Source organism: Rhyacophila brunnea, unplaced genomic scaffold (assembly GCF_057557595.1).
Source record: "Rhyacophila brunnea isolate RB1 unplaced genomic scaffold, BYU_Rbru_1.0 scaffold_12, whole genome shotgun sequence".
Lineage (NCBI taxonomy): Eukaryota > Metazoa > Arthropoda > Insecta > Trichoptera > Rhyacophilidae > Rhyacophila > Rhyacophila brunnea.
Window position 1 is genome coordinate 37,076,857 of NW_028232774.1, and position 25,379 is coordinate 37,102,235.

Sequence of the window (25,379 nt, forward strand, 5' to 3'; positions counted from 1 at the left end):
TTTTTGTGTTAAACATAAAGTCAGTGGTAAATATTTTTGGTTAATTAAGTAGAAAAGATGGTTCTGTGTGTTGTCTTAAAATGTGGTAGCCGTACTGATAAGCAAGAAGATGGTATTACGTTTCATAAGTAAGTTGATACATGTTCGTGATAATTTATTTGTATTTTATTATATATTTTAATATCAGTGACCTAGTGTTTCTTTAAAATAACTTAAATTATGGATATCTTTATCTAATGGTTGCATTTTGACCGCTTAAAAATACTATATAACGTAAAAAATAGAAAATTATATTTTAATTCTGAGCGTCTAGTGCGAGCACTAGCGAAATGGTCTATGGTCTCGAACATTTGTAGACGAATGCGTTCGCTCGCTCACAAACCAGACGCAAGGCACGCGGCTTCATTTAGCAATGCAACGGGTGGCGTCTAGATGTATCTATAGTCTAAGGGTAAAGTACGCCCAAAATACTATAATTTTGAATATCGGAAAAAAATATGTATAAAGTACTAAAATTTCGATATTTCCTAATAAGTACTATAATATCGCAATATAAGAAGATTTGGAGAACTTGGAAAAAATTGCTCGAAAAACGTAAAGAAATCCCTTGACTTTGGTTTGAAATGAAATTTCTTGAATTCTTCGGTAAGCATTTTTGGTCGGAAGAGGTACCTACCTAAATAAAAAGGGGTCTCGGAGTTTCTCAAATTCTCCGTTATTTTTTTCTAAGAAACAAAAAACCTATACATTTTCAACAGAAATGACAACGCGTACTATATTTTTTCTCCAAATACTATAATTTTTGAGGCTCTGTACTATAATTCCACTTTGTAAAGATGGCAGCACTGCCGACAGATGACAGCGAGTGATGGCGGAGAACCAGTAAAAAGGCCCTTGTATTACTATTATATTACGGTGACTACTAGCTATGGGAAAAGAGTCACTTAATGAGGACTCCGACCGAATAGGTTAATTACGGATAGTGATTTGTTCGGACAGATTAGGTCAATTGTGTCTTTTGTTGCTGTAATAAAATGTATAGTACTAGCGCGTACGAATTACGGAATCTCGTCGCAACCCCACACGTTTCTTCCAATACTGCGCGCGCACTCTCGCGAATCTCGTTCGCCTCGAACGACATATTCCGTTCGCCGGGCAGCGTATCCTTCGCACCCACGTTTCTTCCTATACTGCGCGCGCACTCTCGCGAATCTCGTTCGCCTCGAACGACATATTCCGTTCGCCGGGCAGCGTATCCTTCGCACCCACGTTTCTTCCTATACTGCGTGCGCACTCTCGCGAATCTCGTTCGCCTCGAACGACATAAGCGCCACGTGACTCGGGACCGATTTGTTCGCTGGCTAAAGATTAGTTTTAAAAGATACGTTCGTTCGAGAACGACGCATGTCTAGTGACTACAATATGTACCATATTATTATAATATAGACTATAATAGAGTCTATCTCTGATAGTATGAGATCATTGATGGATCATTATTCATTGTATATTTTGTTGACTCAGCGTGCGTCAGTTAGCTGTCAGTGTCACTTTCATAGATATTATATCCGTTGATGTACCTAGGTATGTAAGTAGATTGTAAAACTGTGTCTATTTTACAACTCTTCGAATTTTTCTGCAATATAATAAATATTTCATTAGTATATTGTTGTGATAAAGTAAGAACCGTCGGTCATATAATATTCCACTCCTACCTCGAAGTAGCTGTTAAAGTAGGTATTTTATGAAATGTGTAGTACGGATTCTAATGCATTTCCTCCGTGGAACTTCTCATGGGTTATCCCTGGACAGCTTGCAGGCATGGGTTGTCCACGGAAGGAAGAAAATATAAAATTCATCTTAAATTCAGGAATTAAACATCTTATCACGCTGTCACCGGAAATGAAGCCCAGCGAGTGTATAAATAAATATCCGGAAATTAAGTGGACAGAATTACCTGTTGAAGAATTCGAAGCTCCGTCTCTTCAGTGTATTAAAAGTTTCGTTGACATTTGTCAAAAATGTCAAATAGATAATCAGGTATTTTACAACTTTCTTTTTAGACCTAATCTAACCTACCCCAACCTAATATTACCTCATATAATCTTAGTTTGTGATAATGGTGTATCAAAATGTATGAAAATTTTCAATTAACAATAAATTATTGGATCGAAAAGCATCTGCGCCGACAGAAAAAGGTATTTAATATAAATGTCTAAGTAAGTATATGTAATAAACTGTTTTCATAAAAAAAAATTATAAAAGCTCATGCGCGCACTGCGGCACAATTACCAATAATTTAACCATTAAAATTTTATAAACATGAACATTATTATTATTAATTGTGTTATGTACAGCCCAATTTGGACCCTGGCCGCCTGCAAAATTGCTCTTCACCATCTCGTCTACCTTGGCATGGAAAGCTATTCTGCTCTGTCCAGTCACCGGATTCTTGGTTTCTCAGCATCTCATCGGCACCCTGACTTTATTGACGTATGATTGACGTTAAGCATTTCAACATTGATTGTTGTTTATTCTTTATGTGTCCTACCCGATTGAGTCTTTGGATCTTCATAACATTATGATATCCAGGTCATCGAAGACACTACAATTTGTGACTTTGTAATCGGATCTGCCATATTCCATTTTCGTAGATTGGCCTTGCTGAATTGCCTTTGTGCTCTAAAACATCAACAGTTTTTGACAATCGGTGGAAATCAGTGGCCATGTCTCATCTCTGTATGAATGGCTGGATTATATAATTATGTGTAGGTCTCAAGAAAGTTTTGTACATCTTTGTTTATTTAGATAATCGTCTTGATTTAAAATACTTTAGCTGACTATAGAAGCACCGATTAGCGATAATTACTCTGCGTTTGATTTCATCGCTCATTTAATCACATAAATTCATTCACCTCTTCAACAGTGACCATCAAATGTTAAGAGAATATGTTTTGCCGAGTCTTGCTTTATTGATTATTCTGCCTGTAAATAATGAAATTATAGTGTGGTTAACCAACACCACCTATAAATACTAACAAATTTTTAGTCTGTAATCATAATTAAAATTTATATGAACATAGGTTTGGTTGGAGAAATATGGAAGATCTTTTCCTATCTACAAAATAATAATACATGAAGTAAACTGAAGAAATCATCATTGAGCTCTTAAAACCTGATGTGGCAAACAGTGGCGGCCGGTGATTTTTTTGATTGTAATTTTTGAGGGTGCGCTGGAAACTTACATTATTGAAAAATTCGGCGTTGTTTTTGATTTGACAAAAGGTTATTGACATTTGGGAAATTACCCGTATATTTTATATTTTTAATAAAACATGATAGGAGTTACTTAAATCTTTATTGGATTAGTTTTAAGAAACGATTGTATCTCTTATAGTAGATAATTACCTCTTACTTTTAACGGAAGCCATCTTATTCTATATAAGTACATTAGGTATCTTTAGCAATTTGTACACTGTATGAATAATGATTATTATGAAACTGCACTTTGTGAAATAGTATTAAGATTTATTAGCTCATCACTAGAATTCATGAATTAATAATTTTCTATATTATAAATAACCGACATCATTTCGCGTTTAGTCAACACAAAGGATAATGAAATATTAATTTTCAAGAAATGCGGTAGGTAGCAAAATTATTTTTCTGATTTAAATTGGAGTACACATAAATCAGAATATCTTACCGACATTGTATTTCTTACCGATTTTAAATTTATAAAATAATGAATTCTATTGTTTTTAGTTTTACAGGCATTTTACATACGAGATTGCTAAATATGATACTAAACATAATTTGACCGTGAACAGTACGCTACAGCGTCTATAATAACAAACCATAATTCAAATCTGTAATTGCTTTCTACTCAGACCAAAATGATGTCATTTTACCCGGTCGGCGCACGATATTCTGGAACTTACGCATGGCGAAAACTATTAGCACGGTTTAAGATGTTTTTTAATGGCTTTAGTTCATACTTAGCTTTGGGTTCATTTTAAGTAAACTAAATATATTGCCCGGGCGCAAATGATTTCAGTGAGGATGACGTATACGGTGCATAGCGACTGTATTATCGCCTATTGACAATATGGGCACATCGGTTTATGGTTTTCATTACAATAAGTGAGCGATATTATTAAAAACCTATGAAGAAAAAATATGTTTTACGATGTTGAACGATGTTTCATAGCAATGCAAGCAGTGCAGTGCACTTGTATGATATTAGACCAGCCGCCACTGGTGACAAAATGTTTTTTTTTTTTTTTTTAAATATATTGTGTTCGTTTATATTAAACCACATAGTTCAATATAACCCTCAATAAATTTTATTTAATGTCCGATCCTACAAAGATCATATGTGCCTCCATAGAGCGGAGGTTGTAGTAGCAGATTTTTGTTATTACTCGATGTTTACCACTTGCTCAACTTATTAGGTTCATACTTTGGGTTCAAACAGACATTGAAAAACAATTTGTGAATTCTTTGTCCCGGAACCGAGGCATAAGCCAACGCGGTAAGTACTCGGCCATAGTGGGCGCTCTCTCTTCTTCTTCTTGGTCATTCCCTCATAGCTGAAGATCGTAATCACCTTGAAGTTCTGTCAATTTTTGAGTGACTTTCCACCCCTCTCTCAACAGTATATCCAAAAAATTTCAGATTACATCTTAGACATATTGCCGAGAGCCTTTCATTTGTCTGCAGTCTCCAGATGATTGACTGGTTCGTACTGTGCTCTGTCCAAAAAATACAAAGCATTCAGCGTCAACACCATATTTCAAAGGCATCAATTCCTTCCGCTCTCTTGCCCTCAGTGTCCATAACTCGACACTGTGCAAAAATATGGAGAAGTTACCACATTACTATATGCTAAAAATATATTATAACATCTATATGGTTGCCGTCGAGTATTAACAAGTATTTTGGTAGCGCCTGCAGTGTAATAGTGGACTGAATTTTAATCCATAAGCTGTGGGTTCGAATCCTGCGACTGGATAAACTTTTGTTATTATTTTAATATGCGTTTGGTTCCTGATCATGTAATGTAAAACATATTAAGAAACCTTCACAGGAGGCAAAAATCCATACCGGATCATAGAGCCAAGGTAAAACAAGTATTCATGTTTATTATTTGAATCCTTTATAATTTATTACTATTGATTTTTATCTGTGCTCAGGCAGTCGGTGTCCATTGCAGACAAGGTCTTGGAAGAACAGGAACAATGCTTGCTTGTTATCTGATGGTTTACCAAGATGTTTCTCCTCAGAGAGCCGTCACTAACATCCGAATAATGAGGCCGGGATCCATCGAGACTTGGCAACAAGAAAATGCCGTAAAAGACTATCATGACTATTTACGAGGACTGGAGTAGACATACATTCCACTTCTTAATAAGGATGATATCTGAATTTGTAAGTTGGCAAATTGAAACACGGTGGTATTTTTATAGCCACCATTTTTATCTGTTGATTTTTCTGTAATAAGTTTAATTTAAATAATTATAGTTTGGTGTATTTGGCTGCCTTTCTATGTAGAATAATAATTTATACGGTCCTTCCAGAGGCTACATTTCATATAATGTTTAATGTGCTTTAATTATTGATTTGGTTCTGGTACAAGTTGTGCATGTTGTGATTAATAAAACAATCACATCTATTCATAAACAATGCAAGTTTCAAGGTTTATCTAGATTAGCGTTTCCCAAATGGATCTGTCAGGTTCCTGGTTTTGATATGATTTTAACAAAAATATTATTCACAATAATTGTAATTTATATGAGAAGATATGGGAATCACCATTTTTTGACCCCGCTTTTGATTTCAGAAGTCCAGTGGCATGAAGAGGTAGTCTATTTGAATATTTTAACTGCCGAAGTAGTTGTCGGCATATTTTTTAGATCATAGATTTTGATAATGTAGTATTTCATGGTTATCCAAAATTGCATTATTTTGCTGAAATATTCATAAAATTAAATAAAGTATGTTTATCACTCTAATGAAGAAACATAGGTACACATTTTTAATGTGGGACATAATATTATATTTCTGTTAATGCGAAATAAGATTCTTTTCTACATTGTACATAAATAATATAAATTAAAATAATATGTAGGCATTTATTATAACTATAATTAATTTCAGATGCATTGTTTTTTACTGCATTCTGTGCCTGCGCATTTATTATAAAAATATACTTCAGGAAGTAATTTTCAAATATGGTCAAATCCACTTTTTGACAAAGTGAGAAAATACGATATTTTCACTCTTCCTTCCTAAAAGGATTGTTTACTAGCAAAAAATCTCCTTGATCACATTCATAATGTAAGACATGGCATCTGCCTTTACGATGGTGTGATTAATTGAAATGGATTTGACAGTGTTTGAAAATCAACCACTATTAAAATTAGTCTCGTATTATGTGGGTTTTTAAGCGATTTGATGTTGAATTTGGAAAGCTCGGAAAATCAAAAATATTTTGGAGTTAAGTAACTACTTTTGAAAATTACCTCCCGACTTATTCTTTTTACGAGGGTGGGTCAATAATTCCTTAGAAAAAAGCATTAAAACAGTTTTTATTTTTGTATTTTTTTTTTATTTCTCAACATAATCTCCTTGGAGCTCAATACACTTGGTTAGACGTTTCTCAATTTTTTTTAAACCGTCAGAAAAATAAGTTTTCGGAAGGTCCTCAAAATAAGCATTTGTCCGATCGATGACTTCTTCATTTGAAAAAAAACGTTGTCCACTTAGCCATTTTTTTAAGTTTGGGAAAAGGAAAAAGTCACTGGGGGCTAAATCTGGCGAATACGGTGGGTGGTCGACCAATTCGAACTTCAATTCTTCAATTTTAGCCATTGATCGTAAACATGTGTAAACACGGGCATTGTCCTGATGAAAGAGGATTTTTTTCCTGTTTAAATGAGGCCGTTTTTCTTCAATTTTGTTTTTTAGCTGGTCCAATAAAGATGCATAATAATCCCCTGTTATTGTTTTTCCTTTTTCCAAATAGTCAACGAAAATAATTCCACGTGCATCCCAAAATACAGTAGCCATAACCTTACCAGCTGATTTTACGGTTTTCGCCTTCTTTGGACATGGTTCGCCTTTCGCAATCCACTGCTTTGACTGTTCTTTCGTCTCGGGAGTATAGTGGTGTATCCATGTTTCATCTACAGTCACAAAGCGACGAAAAAATTCATCCGGATTGCGTTGCATGAGCGACAACAGGGCTTTAGAGGCCACCACCCTATTGCGTTTATTGTCGACTGTGAGCAAACGCGGCACCCATCTTGCAGAAATTTTTTTCATTCCCAATTTGTCATGTAAAATAGAAATGACGCTACCTTTTGAGAACCCTGTAACCTCAATTATCTCACTCAACTTAAATCTTCGGTCACTTAACACCATATCGTGGATTTTATTGATCATTCTGGTGTAGTCACCTCTACAGGACGTCCTGAGCGTGGTTCATCCTTTGTTGATGTACGACCACGTTTAAATTCATTTAACCAGTTATAAATAGTTGCAAGTGAAGGAGCAGATATGCCGTGAACTAAATCCAACTCATTTTTTATTTCCTTTGCTGTTAACCCTTTTATATTAAAATAGTTAATAACAGCTCTAAACTCAATTTTCTCCATTTTCCATTTTTCCATTTTCCACAAGCAAATTTTTTTTTTAAATGTACGAGAAACACAACAACCCGACCAATCTGATTGAAACTTTGCAGCATACCGAATCGGTAGTGCCGCTGCATGAAAACAAACCGCTTACAGTACTAGTCGCGCCACCTGTCGGCTTTTCTAAGGACTTATTGACCCACCCTCGTATTTTATAATGTATTGTCGTCATAATATATTATCATAATGCGGTATTTTGTAATGATATAATAATGCTTTTAATGTTCAATCCAAGGTATATTTTCCATTATTATTTAAGATTCCTTCCCATCTTGCTCTTGAATTTCAGTTCCTTGGCGATAGAATTCTTTAGGTTTTGAGATGACGAATATATCAAGCTTCCATTGGACATCATTTTCTATACTGAACTGTTTACAATTGTTATGGTTTTGTAGACTGCGGTAAAGATGGTAGGTAATCTAATGGTGCCAGGTCAGGGAATGTGGTGCATGTCCGTCCCATTACTTCCCATTTTAACGGTTTAGGAGGGTCTTTTTTGCTGTATGAGGCCTGGTGTTATCATGATGAAAAATGACACCTCTTCAGCTGGCCTTATGTGCCGGTCCATGACACAGCCATCAAATTCTTATAACGCAGCATTATTAGATTACCATTTTTTCCATAGCCTACCACCATATTAATGAGAAAAGGTTTAGTACAAAAGATGATGTGTGAGGGAAACTTGATTTATTCTTCAGCTCAAAACTGAGGAAATTCTATTGCCAAGTAATTGAAAATTTAATGGCAAGATCGGAAGAAGTCTTAAATAATAAATGAAAATATACTTATGATTAAACATTTAAAAAAAATACATAATTTGAAATCGCTTCTGAGAAATATATAACCAATAGTAAACATCTTTTTGAAAAAAATACAACACCCAGCAGGTTCGAACATGTCTCTCGGAAATTACGCCCATATACACTGACCGCCATCATATGGGTATGCTATCGGTTCTTACAATACTCTCTGAAGCGCTTCATAAATTGCGTTACTAATAAAATTGGCAATCGGCTAGTGCAGTGCTCCGCAACCTTTTCTCACCACGGCACACCAATGGTATTCCCAGAATTCCGCGGCACACCACACATAAAACAATTTATACACCAAAACATGGACCCCACATTCTGAAGGGGGACCCCAGGCCAGGATCTTTGGTGGCCCTCCCTACCTATCACTAAGGTTAAAGACAGTGTAAGTGCCCATACGCACTTGCGGCAGGCCGCATCGCAGATAGCCGCAAGTGCGTATGGGCTCTAATACTCTAAAATAGCATTTTTCAAATGGTGTTTGAGGTAAAATTAATGTTATTCATTGTATGTTTAGCGATTTTCTTGTATTTATTAAAACATGCACTCGAATTATGGTCAGTCGTTGGGATAAGAATAATTATTTGTCGAGTATCGACATAATAATTACACTAAATTTTATCATGCAATCGCATGTTTTAAAATATTAATACTAGCGCAGTAAAATAGCTAAAACCATTAGATAAAATTTGCTTAGATAAAATTATCAAAAAATCCAACACACGACGAAGAACTAAATGTACATATTTCCATGTAAGTTTGTATTATCAATACAATAACTAATTAAATGTCATAACTGAGCTTGTTTCAAGCAAGTCTGCTTATTATTTTTAAATATAACTCGAGTTGAAAAACTTTGCTCATCTAGATATGTCGTAGAAAATGGGAACTGAACTGCGATAGCCTTGTCGGAAATCCGAAGATATTCTTTATTAACTGACATCCAGAATTAGCCAATGTAACATCGGCGAAGTTCAGTTTTAGCGCCCCATCATTTCTCAATTCAACCAATTCTTCTCAAATTCACAGGGAAAGCGCTACTATAGAATTTTCGGCATTGGTTTCAAAAGGGTTTCGAATCCAGTCGTATTGATTGTATGAAAATAATGATGAAATTTCTTTTGCAGCAAATTTACATGATTTTGAGACGGGTCTGGTAGATCTTTCGGTACATTTGTAGAGACCCTCACCTCAACTCAACGTCTCTTAACGTGAATATATTTTCATTCTGACCTAAGTTCATGCACGTGCTCAAATATATCACCAACCATGTATGCAAATTTTGCTATTAAGTAAGTAGTGTATAATAAACAATATTATTTGTGTTTTTTTTTTTTTGAGCAATCCCAGCAACACCCAGCATCGTCTCACAGCACACCGGTTGCGGAGCACTGGGCTAGTGTATAATATTAAATCAAAATAGGTATTAAATTACCTAAATTACTAACCAACGTCGAGGATCACTTTTTTCGTTGTAACTTCTTGAACTGGCTAATTTAATTAAAAAAAAAAAATTGTATCTTAAAATACCACATTATTATTTATGGCATGAACCAATATTTTATACATACATGTAAAATTATATTCCTGTTGTATTATTTTATTTTAATATGTAGGTAGGTAGATTAGAATTTTAATTATAATACCAATTTATTTAACAAAATATTTATAAAAAAATCTGTCAGTTTTAACCGGTTAATTATTATTAAAAAAAAAACATTAAAAAGGTTGTGTTTTTTCCCAGTTATTTGGATGCAGACGGTATGAAAACAGTATTTTTGCTATAAATGAATTCGCAATTCGAAATGACTTTCAGCTAAAATGCAGTATTTTTCAGCTTCACTTTAATACATTTAGGCTGTGTCTTTGGTGCTAATAAAATAATACACAATTTAGGAAACCTTTAAGTCTTTTATTTTGCTCAAAATATGTACAATTATTAAATAATAATAATTATTATAAATTAGAAAATATAAAACTTTGTTCTGTTACATGACATTTAGAATAGTTATAATATCAGTATTATAAATAATAATATAATAAAATTTAATGAACTGTGTTGTTTCATAGATATGTTATGTAGATTGTTGATTAAATTTTGTTAATCTTGCCATACATAACAAGCATGTCCAATGTATTCTCTTTCTCCCTTAATTAAATTAAATGATTCTATTCAAAATAAATGTATGCATTTTCAAAGCTTTAAAATCACAGCACACTGGTTTTAAACATTTATTTCATTTCTTAAAACCATATTTTTGTACTAACCACGATAAGTGTTTCATCAAAAATGTCTTGTCTTTAATTGAAGGAATTAAGAGTGTAAGCCGTAGAGCAGTGTTTCTAAAATATAAAACATACAGTCGAACTTAGTTATTACGAGGAAGATCGGACCGACTGAATTAGCTCGTTATAAGCATTACTCATTATATTGTTATATAACATTTTTCGCGCCACATTCTATTTAAGCATAAAACATAAAATCTGAAAACCATTGTAAAAATCCTCGAAACAAGCATGACATTCATAAACTACAATAGAGGCCGGCGCTGGTAGGTACCTACTGACTTCACAAAGCTTGGAATTTTTACATACAATTTCTACCATATGTGTTGATACTTTTTCAATGTTGTCGGCGAAAACACCAATTAAGTACTTAGCACTAAACTAGTGTCATAAACGTCATCCGATCCCAGCGGCATCGGTCTAGTTAACTGCCTGGTCGGATTTTATTGCTTAGGGTCGAAAATGTTGTTTTTAAACGATCAACACATTAACAGTTTTGCTCGGTATACCCGAGAAGTGGCTTGTTATAAAAATGAATAAATGTATGTAGAAAATCATAAACTAAAATGTCAACAAATGTTTCCTCATTTGATCCGATATCTCGCTATTTCCGTAATAACCAAGTTCGACTATATTAATTAATACCCCTTTAGAAAGTCTGGAAGTCACATACATACTCAATATTTTGCAGGAGAGCAGTTTTAGCATTGTTAATCTAATTTAGTTAAATACTCACTTGCGTTCGGACTAAAACGCCGTATGTTGGATTTCTGTACTAAATTACTTAAATTGGACGTCCACTCTTTTAGCTCAAAGTGTAATAATTGGACTCCCAAATTTTCAGCATTAAGAGAACGTGAATACACATTAAAATCTGCATCCTTAACTCAAAAATGATAAAAATGTGACTTCAGCACTTTTAGCTCTAAGGTACAGAATTATTATAACAACAAATTACGAGTCCTTTATATTTCAAAAATTATAACATTTTTGACATACTTAATATTTTGTATAGTATATGGACCAAAAGTATAGTAAAAATGCTTTAATAATTGTAGTTTGGTTGGCAATTTGTTGCGAATTACTGATGATCGCTGCCTTTTGACTATTATCGAGCATGGTCATCTTTGGCTCTTTAAACAATTTTATAAAAAAAGTCATTTAAAACCTTTCACGTACTATCAGCGGTACGTGGAAACAGTGATGTACAATGTAGAATAATGCTAGAGGCAAGTTCTTGTATATCTGAGATGAGAAAATAAATAAATAAAAATTGAGTGGCTTTTATTGTCTATGTTTATCATTGTAAAATACCTGTGAACCAGATGTTTGAATAAAATAATATTACAAAAGGAAACATTCAAAAAAAGTAATACATCTTAAAAACAAATCGTCGGTCTATTTTGTAAAACTTTTAATTCCATTCTGGTCGAAAGTGTGAGATTCTTATCGAACATTTATTGTATTGGGAAACAAGTTTACAAGACAGACCGACAAAATGTAATACATTAAAGAAGATAAGTATTCAATCCTGCCATCTCTACAAAGTGCTGTCAACGGGTATGATGTTACAGCCAAGTAATCCTCTTCCGGACCAGGTGCAAGGTGTAAGAGATACATTCATCCGTTGGGACCCTCGGAGTATTTTGACAAGCACAGCTGAATTGACTGAGTGCTGGACAACTTCTCCAATTTGTGTGAGGGTTTTGAAGTTGGAGGCATTCACCGAGCCAAATTCTACAATATGGTCGTTCACCATTAACCCCTGAAATATAGAAAAATATTGTTTAGCAGTAAGAACAAATTAAATTAGTTTTCTGTTTTTCTTCTGGTTGGCCGTTGGTGTTGGTGTTGGTTAGTTTTTAAAATTCAATTAAACCCTGCGAAAACCAAGCCATACTAGATAATAGTAAAAAAAATACTCATCTATCTATAAAATATCTAAAATGATGCAATTAAATCATACAACTTTGGATATTTTATAGATAGAATAATATTTTTTATCTATTATAGTTTGGTTTAGGCAGGGCTTAATGAATTTAAAAAAAAAATGAACCAACAATATATGTAATATGTATTTTTAATCCAACGAAAACAAATAAGTATGAATGAAAAGGTGAGCACAATTTTGTCATATCGCCCAAAATATACCAAAACTATTATAGTATGGTTTAGGCAGGGTTTAATTGATTTTTAAAAAATAACCAACACCATATTCTGTAAATTGTAGCTTAGTTTAATAAAAACAAATATGTATGGCTAACAAAGTTTAATATGCACTATTTATGGCGGATCTTAACAGCCTACCTTCACCCTTCGCTAATGATGCATAGTAAGCATTTAGGATCAAAGATAAGGGTTTTTAAAAATAATGAAAATCATGTGACGCCATTTATGTATGATCCCTTACGATTGAATTGAATATGTATGTTTCGTACAATTTACCAGACAAGACAAGACTTTGTAAAAATAGGTTCATTCACGGATGTTTTAATTATTTATATTAGAAAAATGGAAGCTGGAAAGAATTAAGGCTGTAGATAGAGTTGGGTATTTCCCGAGAAAATCTCAATCTCGAGATTCGGGATTTCCAGAAAGGAATTCTCAAGATATCGGGAAATTTAAAAAAAACCTGTAAAAATCCTAAAATCAGTGTAAAAACAGACAAATTCCAAAAAAATATATTATTTTTTTTGTTTATGTAAGTAGACGAACAAAATAGAAGTAGGAAAACAAAAAGAATTCAAAACATTACTTATTAAAATAGAATTTTAAAAAACACAAACTGTCAATCGCGTACCTACGCTATGAGACACAGAATTCCGTGATGTTGCAAAAATTGCGCTCACTTTGAGTCGACGTTGGCTTAATTTTCTTTTTTTAAACGTTTTGTGTTATATGTCCACTTTTTTCATATAGAAAATCGTTTTTCAATTAATATTTGATAATAAAGGAATCCCGAAATGTTAAAAATTTCAATTCTCGAGATTCAGGATTGCTAATCTCGAAAATTTCTCGAGAATTCCCGTCGGGAAATTCCCGAAACCCAACTCTAGCTATAGATGTAGATTATACATACCGCATCTTCGGCCGGTGATCCTGGGCAGACTAAGTTGATCTTGGCAATTGGAATAGCTGGAGAGGGATCCGACACCCTCATGGCTCCTATCGAGTTTGTCATTGCGGCTTCCGATGCATGGCCATTCATGAGAATTGTGTTTGAAGTCGATGCTCCTGCATTGGCCATACCTGAACCATTAGGTTGGGCGTGCAGGGTCGCCAAACCACGCTCAATCTCTTTCATGATTGCCTTGTGATCGTTCTGGAGACCTGTTAATATGAGATTGTGATTTAAAATTTTATTTGACAGTGGGTACTGCACGGTTTAACCGGATGCATTGAAATGTATTGCTCAACTTAACACATTATTTATAGCTTTGCATGTAAGCACCGGGCCATGTATTTTTTTACATTTCTTGAATCACATGATTGCATGAAAAAAAGAAAGTTAATTAGCATTTTTGCTCCCAAGCAGAATATATGGGCCTCCATTCAGTGAAGGTTATATTAATAGCCTTTACTTTACAGGAAATGGTTATTAGTCATTAGCCCAACTGATTGGATCCTAGGACTGCATCATCCACATATTGAAAATAAAGTGTAGGTATTCCATTTCGGCGATGGATAGGCCTTGCAGATGAAAGACGGTAGTAGTTGTTTGTGATGATGGAGGAGGCGAAAGTTTATTTACTGTTTCAATAATTACAAGGGTACAATCGATATAATATAATAAATATAATTGCAATTCGGTGCAATGTGTTTTTAACGAGAACTTATATTCGAGTGGCATGTCCAATCAATTATGACCCGCTATTTATTGACCGGCACACAATGGAATAATATGTTGAAATGATTATACAATAAATTGCGGATCCGCTATCTCATAATTAGTGAATAAGTGTTCATAAAAATATGTGGTTAGGCTACATCAGTAAACTATTAAATGCATTCTTGAAAACATCATCGGATTTCGGCAATCCATGCAACAGGACTCCGATGGTAGAAAGCAGAGGGTGTAGTAGATATGCAGTCATTGAAGCGAGCATGGGTTGAGAGCCAAGGTTTTATGCATACTGTAAAATACTGGAGTACCACAAGGTGAACTGATGGATTATATTAAATTATCTTTAATATCCAAGACGCACTGAACAATCACAGTGCTGCAGGTAATGTCTGTTTGAATCGATGGATTGAATATTTTCACTAGAAATACGAGGCAGTAAAGCCGCGTTGACACGGTCCAAGTACACTTGGACCGAGTGCCATCCAAGTAGACATATTCATACTAATTATTCCTATCCAAGCTACTTGGACCACGTCCTACTCATCCAAGTTAACTTGGATAGGAATAAATAGTATGAAGCTGTCACTTGGATGGCAGTCGATCCAAGTGTACTTGGATCCGTAATTGGACCGTGTCAACGCGGCTTAAGGAAGAAGTGGAGGTGTTCATCAATCAGTAGATGAACACGGTGACAATAGTTGCATATTATGGACAGGTAATAATTTTGTTCTCAAGACTGGAAGAAAAGCACTCTAATAATAATAACTTTGATTAATATAATACAACTTTCTTACATATTATCCTGTGCCTCGCATGTCTCACTTGATAGACATCAATATCATGGCGAGGGAATCCATTCTCATCAACCAAACTATCTGCCATGCCAATGTTATTCTGAAAAATACAAAGCATGCTTTCAAATTTGTCAATAAACAATAGCATTTTGGTATATTTGAAAGTAAACATTATATTTCGGGTACCTTTTGTAAAACAATCCCTAATTCTGAAATTTCATTTTCGATTTTATCTTTCTCCTGCATCAATTTCAAAACTTGGTCTTTCGTAGGGCCTGCCATGATTTTTCTTTATTTACCACATATTTTTTTGACAGTCATTCGAGTTGTTGCCAGAAAGATTAATAAAATATTTTTGAGCAATCGCACATTGCAATAATCAAAATTCACTAAAAATAATAACCTTATCATTTGGAAAGTAGTTTTCACATATTATTATATTAAATGATTTCACTAATAAATAAATGAAATCACATAGTTTACTTTAAAAATAGTTTGTTTCACAAAACAAAAATCATACATCACTCATTGTAAATTATTTTAAGTTACTTAACTAAATACTGACAACTGCACACATTGGTAAAATTGTTTTCAACGTCAAATATCGCACAAAGAAAAGGTAGAAATTTACAAAAATGTCAAAGTAATAATTGTGGCGGCAATACCATTATTATAAGAAGGCAATATAATAATATGACTAGGGTCAAAGAAAATATATGAAAACTAGGGTTCATTTGGTTTTAAACATTATTATTTATTGATATCTTGATATTTATTTTAATCCTCGGGCCGCCGAAATTCATCCGTTAATCAGTACCGTACCGTGAGCTTGAACGAACTATAGGTGAGTATCTACCATTAACATGGTAGGTACGCATCATTCAAACCGAAAACACTACCTTGTTGTCGATTTTTTCGTTGGTTGTTTAATTACACTAAAAAAAATGATGGGGATATTCATGTTGCTATCGTTCATTATTTGATGTAAATCTACAAACAAATAACACCAACTAGGTATATATTTTTCGGTTCATCGATATAAGTTTTGGTAAATGTGCCAGAGATGCCGTCACGAAATTTTATAACTCTCTTTTTAGACCAAACCAAACCTAACCTAACCTAACCCAAGATAACCTACCCCAACCTAATATTACCTAATATAATCCTAGTTTGTGATAATGATTCATCAAAATGTATGAAAATTTCAAATTTTAAATTAATTATTGGACCGAAAAACCTATGCGCCGATAATAATTATTATTATAATAAATACCGTTTTCTGTCGGCTTTTTTTTCATGTAGACAATTATTGTCTACATGAAATAAACTGTTTTCGTAAAAAAAAATAATAATATAAAAGCTCATGACGGCATCTGCGGCACAATTACCGTGTTGGTATTGGTTTGTTGGTGCGTTTTAAATAACGTCACTTTTAAAATCTATCTGTGAAATAGAGCAATAATAATTGATTGATCAAAATTTGATGAATATATATATTTCATTTTTTTTTTAAATTTCAAACATTCGATAAAAGTATACCTACGAGTTTATTTGATTTTGAATGTGATTGATTCGAGGTTCGAGTTGGGTAATTTTTGAGGAGTGACCGGTATTGGATTGCAATATTACATGCTAGAATTATTGTACTGGCAGCACTTTTAACGCCATTCTATTTCAAAGATTCAAAAATATACGGTTTGTCAATTTGTCAGTAGTTTGTCTTCCGTTGCGGATTTTTATTGAAAGACAACGATCATTTTACCTACTGACGTGCTACTAAAATATTGTGACATTGTGTTAAATTGAAAGATTCACTTAATTGACTATAAACAAGCTTTTGTTTAGTATTATATAGTATTTAATTACCCAAACAATGGATAGTATGGATCCATTCACTCAGGTAAACTTTTCAAACTGTCAAAGATAAAATGTATTGTCATTTTTGTGGTTTCTTTGTGATATTATAATTTGTGCAATAATTAATATACAACCTGATTGGCAATAATGCAAAAGCATACAGTTTTACTTTAAATCTGTTGCGTCTTGTATGTTTTGATTTGGTAACAGTTCAAACTAAGATTCGTCAACATTTTATGTGTCAACTGGACGTACCTACATAATCCAACAAACACAGATTAAATAAATAACCAACAAACATATTCTTACTCGTTCGGAACATTATAGTACTTATTTAGGGATACGTCTTTGATTTAATAATAAATAATTACTTCTTCAATTTCTTCCGTTTTTCCACGTACACCCACTTAATTCATAGATTGGTATTTTGTTAAATCAAGTTTGCTTGTGTCTGAACAGATTCACAATAATTGATTCCCGGCAAAACAACATTGTTAAGAGCACAGTATAAATAATGTTGGAAGTGGAAAATGTTAATTTATTATTTAAAAATTTGGTAATTTTATAGTACTCCATAATCATTTTGATCAAGGTGTTTTGAGACCAAAAACCAGACTAAAACGTAACACAACCTATTGAAAAATAGCCTGCAACCTGCTTATTTTTGGGTTACAGTAGGTTGTGTTAGGTTATTGGTCACAAAAGACATCAGTCACAAAAACAACGTGTCTGGAAACTTCTACGTATGCAGTTTGCCGTATCACACTTCACTGTAAAATGTTGTATCGGAAAAATATGACCGTATATTAAAGACCATCCAACTTCTCTGGGTCGTATAGTATTGACATAAAATTCATGTCTAAATAAAACATGGTTCTTGTCGGTTTACACTTTACAGGAAGCCAGCAGCAAACAAATTTTGAAAAAAACCAATATTTTGGATTATTTGTGAGGTTAGGTTTTCATTCTTGAATTCATGAATTTTGCCAAAATCAGCTATGAAAATTGAATTAATGTTCATATTGAATCTAATAAAATTGGAGACCGTATAGTATACGGTCATCTCTTTTCGATAAGAAAGCTCACGGTGAACTGTGCCACGGTGAAATGTTTTACGTACAATTTACATGTAACCCAAAAACAATTATTCCGACCATGTCCGATCCTAATAGGATCATATGGGCCTCCACAGAGTAGAGGTTTGTATTAACAAATTTTGTTTTTTACGAGAAATGGATGTCAGCCACTTGCTCAACCTCCATTAGGTCCATACCCTGACTCACACACAAATTGAAAAACAATATGTGTACTTGCTAGACCCAGGATTCGAAACTGCGACCCACGGCGTGATAGTCCAATGCTTAAGCCGCGCGACCACCGTGGGTGTGAAAACAATATGAGTACTATAGAATTACCGAAAAATATTGTGTGTAAAAAGAGTGCAATCTTACCGATTTGAATGTTGATAATTAAATACTGACATCACATGGTATTAAGTTGTAATAATTGATATGTTGTGTTTTCAATGTGTTTGTTTCTAGAGAATTGACCGAATAGATTAGACAAATGGTTAACAACTCATTTTGGAAAGCGCTTCGGAGAGTATTGTAAGAGCCATTAGTTAAAATTTGTCGCAATGAGAAAGGTAGTAGAACTTCAGGTTATGTCGTATACGCCATTCTTTTAGTATGGACCGAAATATCCTACACAGTACCTCTGTCTCGAATACATGAACGGCTTGCATATCATTAGTGTGCAGTAATTTTTTTTTTTTTGCAGCGTATGTTGGAAAGAGCACGCCTACGCCGCGAGAAGTTGGAGGCTAAGCTTCCGCCATCTGATAAAATTCCTGAGCCCCGCATGGCGCTATCAGAAAACAAAATTGTACCGAAGGCGTTGTTGGCGAGTCCCAAATTTTCCTCTGCGAAGCAAACAATGAGTCCGTCCCGAGATTCACCTGTATCGAATAACTCGAGATTGGAACGCAAGTCCACATCGACGACTCCGGCTCGGATACAGAGCGTCGTCACTGATGAGACCGAGTCGGGAATGGCTGTGCAAATAAATATTATCCATCAGAACGATGTACAAGTGGAGGTTCAGGTGGAGGAACGGGAAGTCACATTGTCTGATTATCTGAGAGAGAAGGAAGATAAATTGAAAGCGGTGGAGAATGGAGCAGGGAAATCGTCACCCAGAGGTTGTTCATGATAATTATTATCCCTATTTCAAAATTTATTGTCACTGGCGGTTTTTCATGCTTCGTCAAAATGTACTAAAATCTTAATAATATGCATATTTTTCATAATAAATGAAAGAAATCATTTAACGATTTTATAATATTCCAGCACTTACCAATTATCTAAAACCGCCAACGATCATCATAATTTTTGGTACTACTACCCACTGCGGGCTATTGAAAATGCATATATTGTAGCAGCTTCAGAAGCATACCTATTATAAAATAATAGAGAAAATCTTGAACTGAATGTGATGCAAATTATGGTCTTCCGCCTGCCTGGCAAGTTTAATCAACTAAGCTAAGTACCGACTGGAATACTATCTGGTTGTGCTTTTAGCAGTGGACTGTAATTTGAAGGATACTGGTGGATTACGGATCTAGGGGGGCGTTTACACAGGGTGCCAGACACTGACCTTTATGTTGAGGGGGCTGGCGCGCTGGAGCCGCTTCGTTATTCACGCACTGGTAAACGGACAGTACACTTTTGATGAATGATATATTATGAGGTTGATGAATGACGATGATAGCCGGTATCACGGCTTGCCTGGTATTCAGAAGTATCGCTTGGACGACAGTCACACTATATTAAGCTGACCCGGTCGTGGCCCACGAACAACTTCTGAATCAGTCTGTGTTATTAAATTAATTAATAAACTGTGGTATAGAGGTAACAGGCCAACACGCACACGTTGTCTTAAGATAACTGAATGTTATTCACAATCACAATCGTCTTATGACCCGTAATTGGTCGTCGTCTGGTCTTGTGACAATAATAAATAATGGTATGAGGCAGGTAGAGAAATAAGGAATGACGGCCACCATATTTGGCTCAACCACCATCCTTGCAGATATTTCCTAATAACTATGTTATGTGAGTGTTTTCCAATTCTGTCATTAAATTGCTACCATTTTAATTAACCTTTTAACAGCCCAGCTGAAAGTACTAGGTATACTCCCCAGGGCCCAGGAATTAATTATATTATAAAAAAATTAAAAGAATAGTGAAAAGTCCAATATAATGCACTTACATATATGAGACCTCAATTGAAGTTCGGCGAAAAAGTTTTTCATACACAATTTCGTGAAAATGTCTGAAAATTTTCAGGTATGGTAGGGTTGTCACAACACTGCACTTACAAGAATTAGTTGATTTTTTTTTTATAATATAAGTATTTTGAAAAATAAATTTTATAGTATTTTTGTAAAATGTCACCATAAATACTTATAGCACTAAGAAGTATACTAAACACATTAAAATCACTAAAAACTTTCTTGTGTATGGAAAATTTCGAAGCACGGTTCAAAACACAGAGCAATGTCGCATTGCTTGCACAAATACCTAGTTTCTTTCCGTCTTTTCTGATTTTTTGTATTGGCACATACACAACATCTTCTTGCCGCATTAATTTTATTGTTAGTAGGTGGTATTTTACCCAAAAAATGTCTTTCTGTTAGCCTAGAGGGTAAGGGTGCTTTTCGCTTCAAAAGAGTTTTTGGTTCTAACTTATGTTTTTCGATCAGTTGTCCGATGACTTTCAATTGAAATTCACCCAGCGGTTGTTTTTTTCCAGTTTTTTGTTGGAACAATACATGGGCATTCAGCAGAGATAAATCTATCAAATGGAAAAAAAGTTTTTTGTACCATTTGACAGTTTTTCTTGTCGAATTTACAGAAGAAATTATCATATCACTACGATCCACAGCACCCATGTTTTTATTGTAATCAACAATGCATTCCGGCTTGGAAATCGGAATTTTAGTCTTATAGTCTACTTTTCCAGTAGGTTTGAAAGTATTGTTGTGAATTGTGGACAACATTGTAACATCCTTTTTATCCTTCCACGCCAAAGCCATAATTTCGTCAGTATGGAATGTATCGGTTTCCCCTTTTTTCAATTTCTTAGTAAATTTGGGCATCCCAATTCTGTTTCTCCTTACGGTTCCACAGGCATTCGTCCGGTGATCATAAAGATACTTGAATAACATTGGGCTGCTGTACCAGTTGTCAATGTACAATGTATGCCCTAGTTCCAAGTATGGTCCAAGCATCGTTACCACCACGTTGCCCGATATACCGATGTAATTATTTTTCTCAATTTCAGTTTGTTTTCCGGTATAAATGATTACATCTAAGACAAAACCAGTTTTGCAATCAGCCATTACAAAAATTTTTATTCCGAAACGACTAGCCTTCGTCCTGATGAATTGGCGGAATAAAAGTCTGCCTTTGAAAAGGAGAAGACTCTCATCAATATATATGTTCTGATATGGACACATGTACTGCTTGAAAGAAATTTTCAGTTCCTTCAGGACCTGTCTAATTTTATATAGTCGATCTCCGGGAACCTGCGTTTCATTGTCACAAAAATGCAACATTCGATGCATCAGTTCGAAACGATTCCTGGACATGGTTTCGGAATAACATGGTGAAAATAACAATCTGTGGATAGACCAGTGTTCAGATATTTTATTCCGTGAATTCCTTGACATTAGCATACACAGCCCCAAAAATGTGTACATATCATCAATTGTGCAGTCTACCCATCGCCGTAGACGATCACTCAAAACTGTGATATTTTTTGTGGCAAATACAAATTGTCTGTTGGTCTCTCGGACTAACATTTCAACAAAAGAAATATCGATGAAACATTTGAAATAGTCCATTTCGAGTGCATCGAAGTCAAATTATCAGCTTTGCATCCCGAAACGTTAGCATCGAAGGAAAATGCGCGTGGCTCAAACATATCCGATTTCCACTCAAATGTCGGTCTTTCAGTGGATTCCGGTGTGATAATTTCACTTTCATCGACTTCCAAAGTTTCCTCAAGTTCGACATCCGAATCATCACTTCCATCGTCTTCAGATTCAACTGTTTCGATAAGGTTATCGATTTCACCAACTTCGTCGATCTCATCCATTTTGAATAATAAAATTTGTAAAACTAAACTCGTAAATAAAACACTTTGTATACGCAAATCGAATCCGAAATACAAATAAAAAATAGTCACAACACTTAGTTCTTTGTCAATTTCTATCTAAAAACATCGAAAATCTTTCTTTTCATTCAAGTTTAGTAGGTAAAATCTAAAACAAAACTCGTAAATATAACACTTTTTTATACGCAAATTGTATATGAAATATAAATAAAAACACTTGGTCACTCAATAGAAATTAAATTTCAATGTAAATTTGAAACATTGAAAACATTCCAATTATAACGCAAATCTGAATAAGAAAGCATTCCGAATTAGCATCCCGACTAAATGATATTCCGGCGACAACTGACTCATCACTATCGAATCATACCAACTGCCTATTGTACAAGATATCCCAGTGTGCAGGGGAATTTTGAGCTAACCCTGATTTGGCCTCTCGGGAAATTCCCTTATTCTCGCGATGTATGCGCCGTACAAATGTTTTTTGCTTGCAAGGTCTGATCAGAAATGTAGTTACACGTTTTCAAAATTAAATAAATAAATATTTGACTCATACAAGCGCGTAGAACGGCTCGGCGTATATCGTACGGTACGGGCGCCTGAATCACAGCCGTGCATGACGTAAACGTTACGTTACGGGCAGCTATCAGGTTAAATCAAGGTAATAATATTACTGACTTTGATTCATTGATAGCGTCAAGCGTTTATGAACGGAAAGAATAAATTTTTCCCCAAACTATTGTCAATATGCCATCCGTTACTAATAATCTTATCATTTGCAGGCTCCACTACAAGTTACTTCTTGAAAGGTGCAGAGAGAGAACCCAAAGAAAGCATGAAGAAACCAAAGGAGGTGTCCAATGATGGAGTTAAGACTAGATTACAAAGGCTAGGAGCTTTATATTCAGGTAAGACAAAAAAAGATCGTAACTATGTGACGAGCGGATTGAGCTAATCAGGCGTGCCGTATGAAACGTGATTTTTCATAAACATTCAACATGCGTCTATTTAGTATTATGTTTATTGTTATATAGTAATCATAATAATATATTCATTGACATGTTTTCTTTTTCGAGTACAGGCATAACGTTTTTTAGTCATCTTTACACGATATAAGAATATATTCTCACGACGCCATCACAAAAAAATCAACGTAGTGCCACCTCGAATGCTGCTCGGCAATTGGCGACGTGTGGGAAATTTCGTTTCACCTATTGTTGAAAATACTCACTCGCGCGCGGATTGTAATATTTTGATGTTACCTATCTTATTCCAAAAAAAAAATTAGCTCATGGAATTCTATATGATATAAGGAAGTAGTAGGAATAAAAAATATATGATTACCGTTTTCATATCTTTACAGCAAGAGGATTTAAAATATGCCGTTTGCTGTTATTTAGTGTAATCAGGCATTTCGAAAAACGCTGAAGATTTGATGATTAAGTTAAAATTCTAAAGAAAAATATAGTTATTATTCAAGAACATAGTTCAATCTTTTCAAATGATCATAGTTTATTGCATTCATTAGAGTATTGTCTTCGTTTGGTGCATGTATATTTGTGATATGAATTGCGATTATTTGCGTTTCACTTATGGATGCTGGATGGGGGCCCATAAACGAGCATCAAAAATTGCAGATTGCCGATAAAATTGCCAAAAAAATGGTTGCTGGGCAATGACCCGTCATCAGTGTCGGGCAAGTGAGGCTGATGTATTTTGTGCGTACACGTGACAACATCGGCCGGCAATGTAGTTTCTGCACCATATAAATAATCACATAAACAAATTAATCGATAATGAAAAAAGGATTTGGATCGGGTCCTACTTTTAAACAAACGTGAAACAATAAGTAATATAAACCAGGAATTAGTTATTGATAATTATTTATTTAAAAACTTTAAAATGAAATTTGACATTTGTGCAGCTTTGTAGTTGGCTTTTTCATATTAGGATCATTATATAGTTTGGATTTGATGTTCCATAGCTCCGGACGTAAATAATCCTAATTAATAAGCTCCAATACCCTGTCGTTTGTCCATTTATTCATTGTACGTAGTGTGAATTGATGATTAGTAATAACACCATAATAATATTATTAACGACACGGTGAAAAATTATAACAATGTATTGTCAAATCGGCTGTCACTAATGTTTTTATTGTTGCTAGGGGTGAGATCAAAAACTGAGACGCACATATGCAGCAGAGCGAGAATGAAATAGATTTAGAGGCAGTCCATGGACTGAAACCGTATGCGGTTTAGATCCGTGTGACTTATGATTTTTGTTCATGAAAATATATTTTCACTAAATTTGTAAGTGTAAGTGTATGGTATAAACGGATACGATTAGATGCTTATAATATAGTTTGTGAAAATATATTTCCATATACAGAAAAAATAAGCTTAGTATGGCACACGTTTCTAAACCGCATATGGTTTCAGTCCATGGATGGCCTATTATCTAGCAATTATTGCCATTTTCTCGATTGAGTTCGATATATCGACCAACCATGCTGCCAGAAATAAAGAGCAATAGATGTAAAGTTTCGGCAACGTAGACTACTATTGTCGTGTTTTGGGGAACTAGTAACGGCGACACAATTGCCGTAAAAAGTGGCTCGTTTACGGGGCCCTTTTAGCCAACAAATATAACAAATTATGAATAGTTGACGTGTTTGTAAAAAAACCCCTACCTTATCAATAATAATAGGTAGACATAGTAGGTTATAATAGGTTCAAAAAACTTAGATCCATTAGAGTTTATTTATATTATGTTTGAAAATATAAAACATTGTATTTGCAATCTTACATGAAATGAAAATGCCAGAATATAGAGGTTACCGATTTTGAAACTAACAGCTTTAAAGTGATGCGTTCTTCAACCGGTGGTGTGCGAAAGCTTTCACCATGCTTTCAAT

General features: G+C 34.4%; 3 protein-coding genes across 7 annotated transcripts in view; 2 read left to right on the forward strand and 1 right to left on the reverse strand.

Moving 5' to 3' along the window:
- The first annotated feature begins 1,392 nt into the window (after positions 1-1,392).
- LOC147078127 (dual specificity protein phosphatase 23-like) lies at positions 1,393-10,786 on the forward strand. 5 transcript variants are annotated; one of them, XM_085961223.1, is made up of 3 exons: positions 1,393-2,037; positions 5,193-5,427; positions 5,840-10,786. In XM_085961223.1, the coding sequence occupies exons 1-2, from the start codon at positions 1,747-1,749 to the stop codon at positions 5,385-5,387; spliced, it is 486 nt and encodes a 161-aa protein (XP_085817349.1). In that variant the 5' UTR covers positions 1,393-1,746; the 3' UTR covers positions 5,388-5,427; positions 5,840-10,786. The 5 variants fall into 5 exon arrangements, 3 of the variants coding, with proteins under 3 accessions (XP_085817349.1, XP_085817350.1, XP_085817348.1); XM_085961224.1 differs by having other exon boundaries at positions 9,845-10,786; XR_015072275.1 differs by having other exon boundaries at positions 1,393-3,282; positions 5,193-10,786.
- Positions 10,787-12,056: 1,270 nt separating this feature from the next.
- On the reverse strand, positions 12,057-15,746 carry LOC147078128 (26S proteasome non-ATPase regulatory subunit 9). Its single transcript, XM_085961221.1, has 4 exons — positions 15,614-15,746; positions 15,428-15,527; positions 13,869-14,119; positions 12,057-12,554 (listed from the first exon to the last, which is right to left on the reverse strand). Exons 1-4 carry the CDS (start codon positions 15,707-15,709, stop codon positions 12,330-12,332), a joined length of 672 nt encoding a protein of 223 aa, XP_085817347.1. The 5' UTR covers positions 15,710-15,746; the 3' UTR covers positions 12,057-12,329.
- A 1,351-nt stretch (positions 15,747-17,097) lies between these two features.
- Positions 17,098-25,379, forward strand: part of scra (anillin, actin binding protein) — a 117,119-nt gene continuing 108,837 nt past the window's right edge. Inside the window, exons 1-3 of the mRNA XM_085940175.1 lie at positions 17,098-17,327; positions 19,064-19,484; positions 23,245-23,370. Of these exons, the coding sequence (XP_085796301.1) occupies positions 17,301-17,327; positions 19,064-19,484; positions 23,245-23,370 (574 nt within the window). The 5' untranslated portion in view covers positions 17,098-17,300. The remainder of the gene's footprint in view (positions 17,328-19,063; positions 19,485-23,244; positions 23,371-25,379) is intronic.

Coding starts and splice junctions, on each gene's coding strand:
- LOC147078127 (XM_085961222.1), top strand. CDS start 1,747: ATGTGTAGTACGGATTCTAATGCATTTCCTCCGTGGAACTTCTCATGG. Junction 2,038..5,192: donor AATGTCAAATAGATAATCAG/GTATTTTACAAC, acceptor ATCTGTGCTCAG/GCAGTCGGTGTCCATTGCAG.
- LOC147078128 (XM_085961221.1), bottom strand. CDS start 15,709: ATGGCAGGCCCTACGAAAGACCAAGTTTTGAAATTGATGCAGGAGAAA. Junction 15,528..15,613: donor TAGGGATTGTTTTACAAAAG/GTACCCGAAATA, acceptor TGTATTTTTCAG/AATAACATTGGCATGGCAGA. Junction 14,120..15,427: donor TGCGAGGCACAGGATAATAT/GTAAGAAAGTTG, acceptor TCATATTAACAG/GTCTCCAGAACGATCACAAG.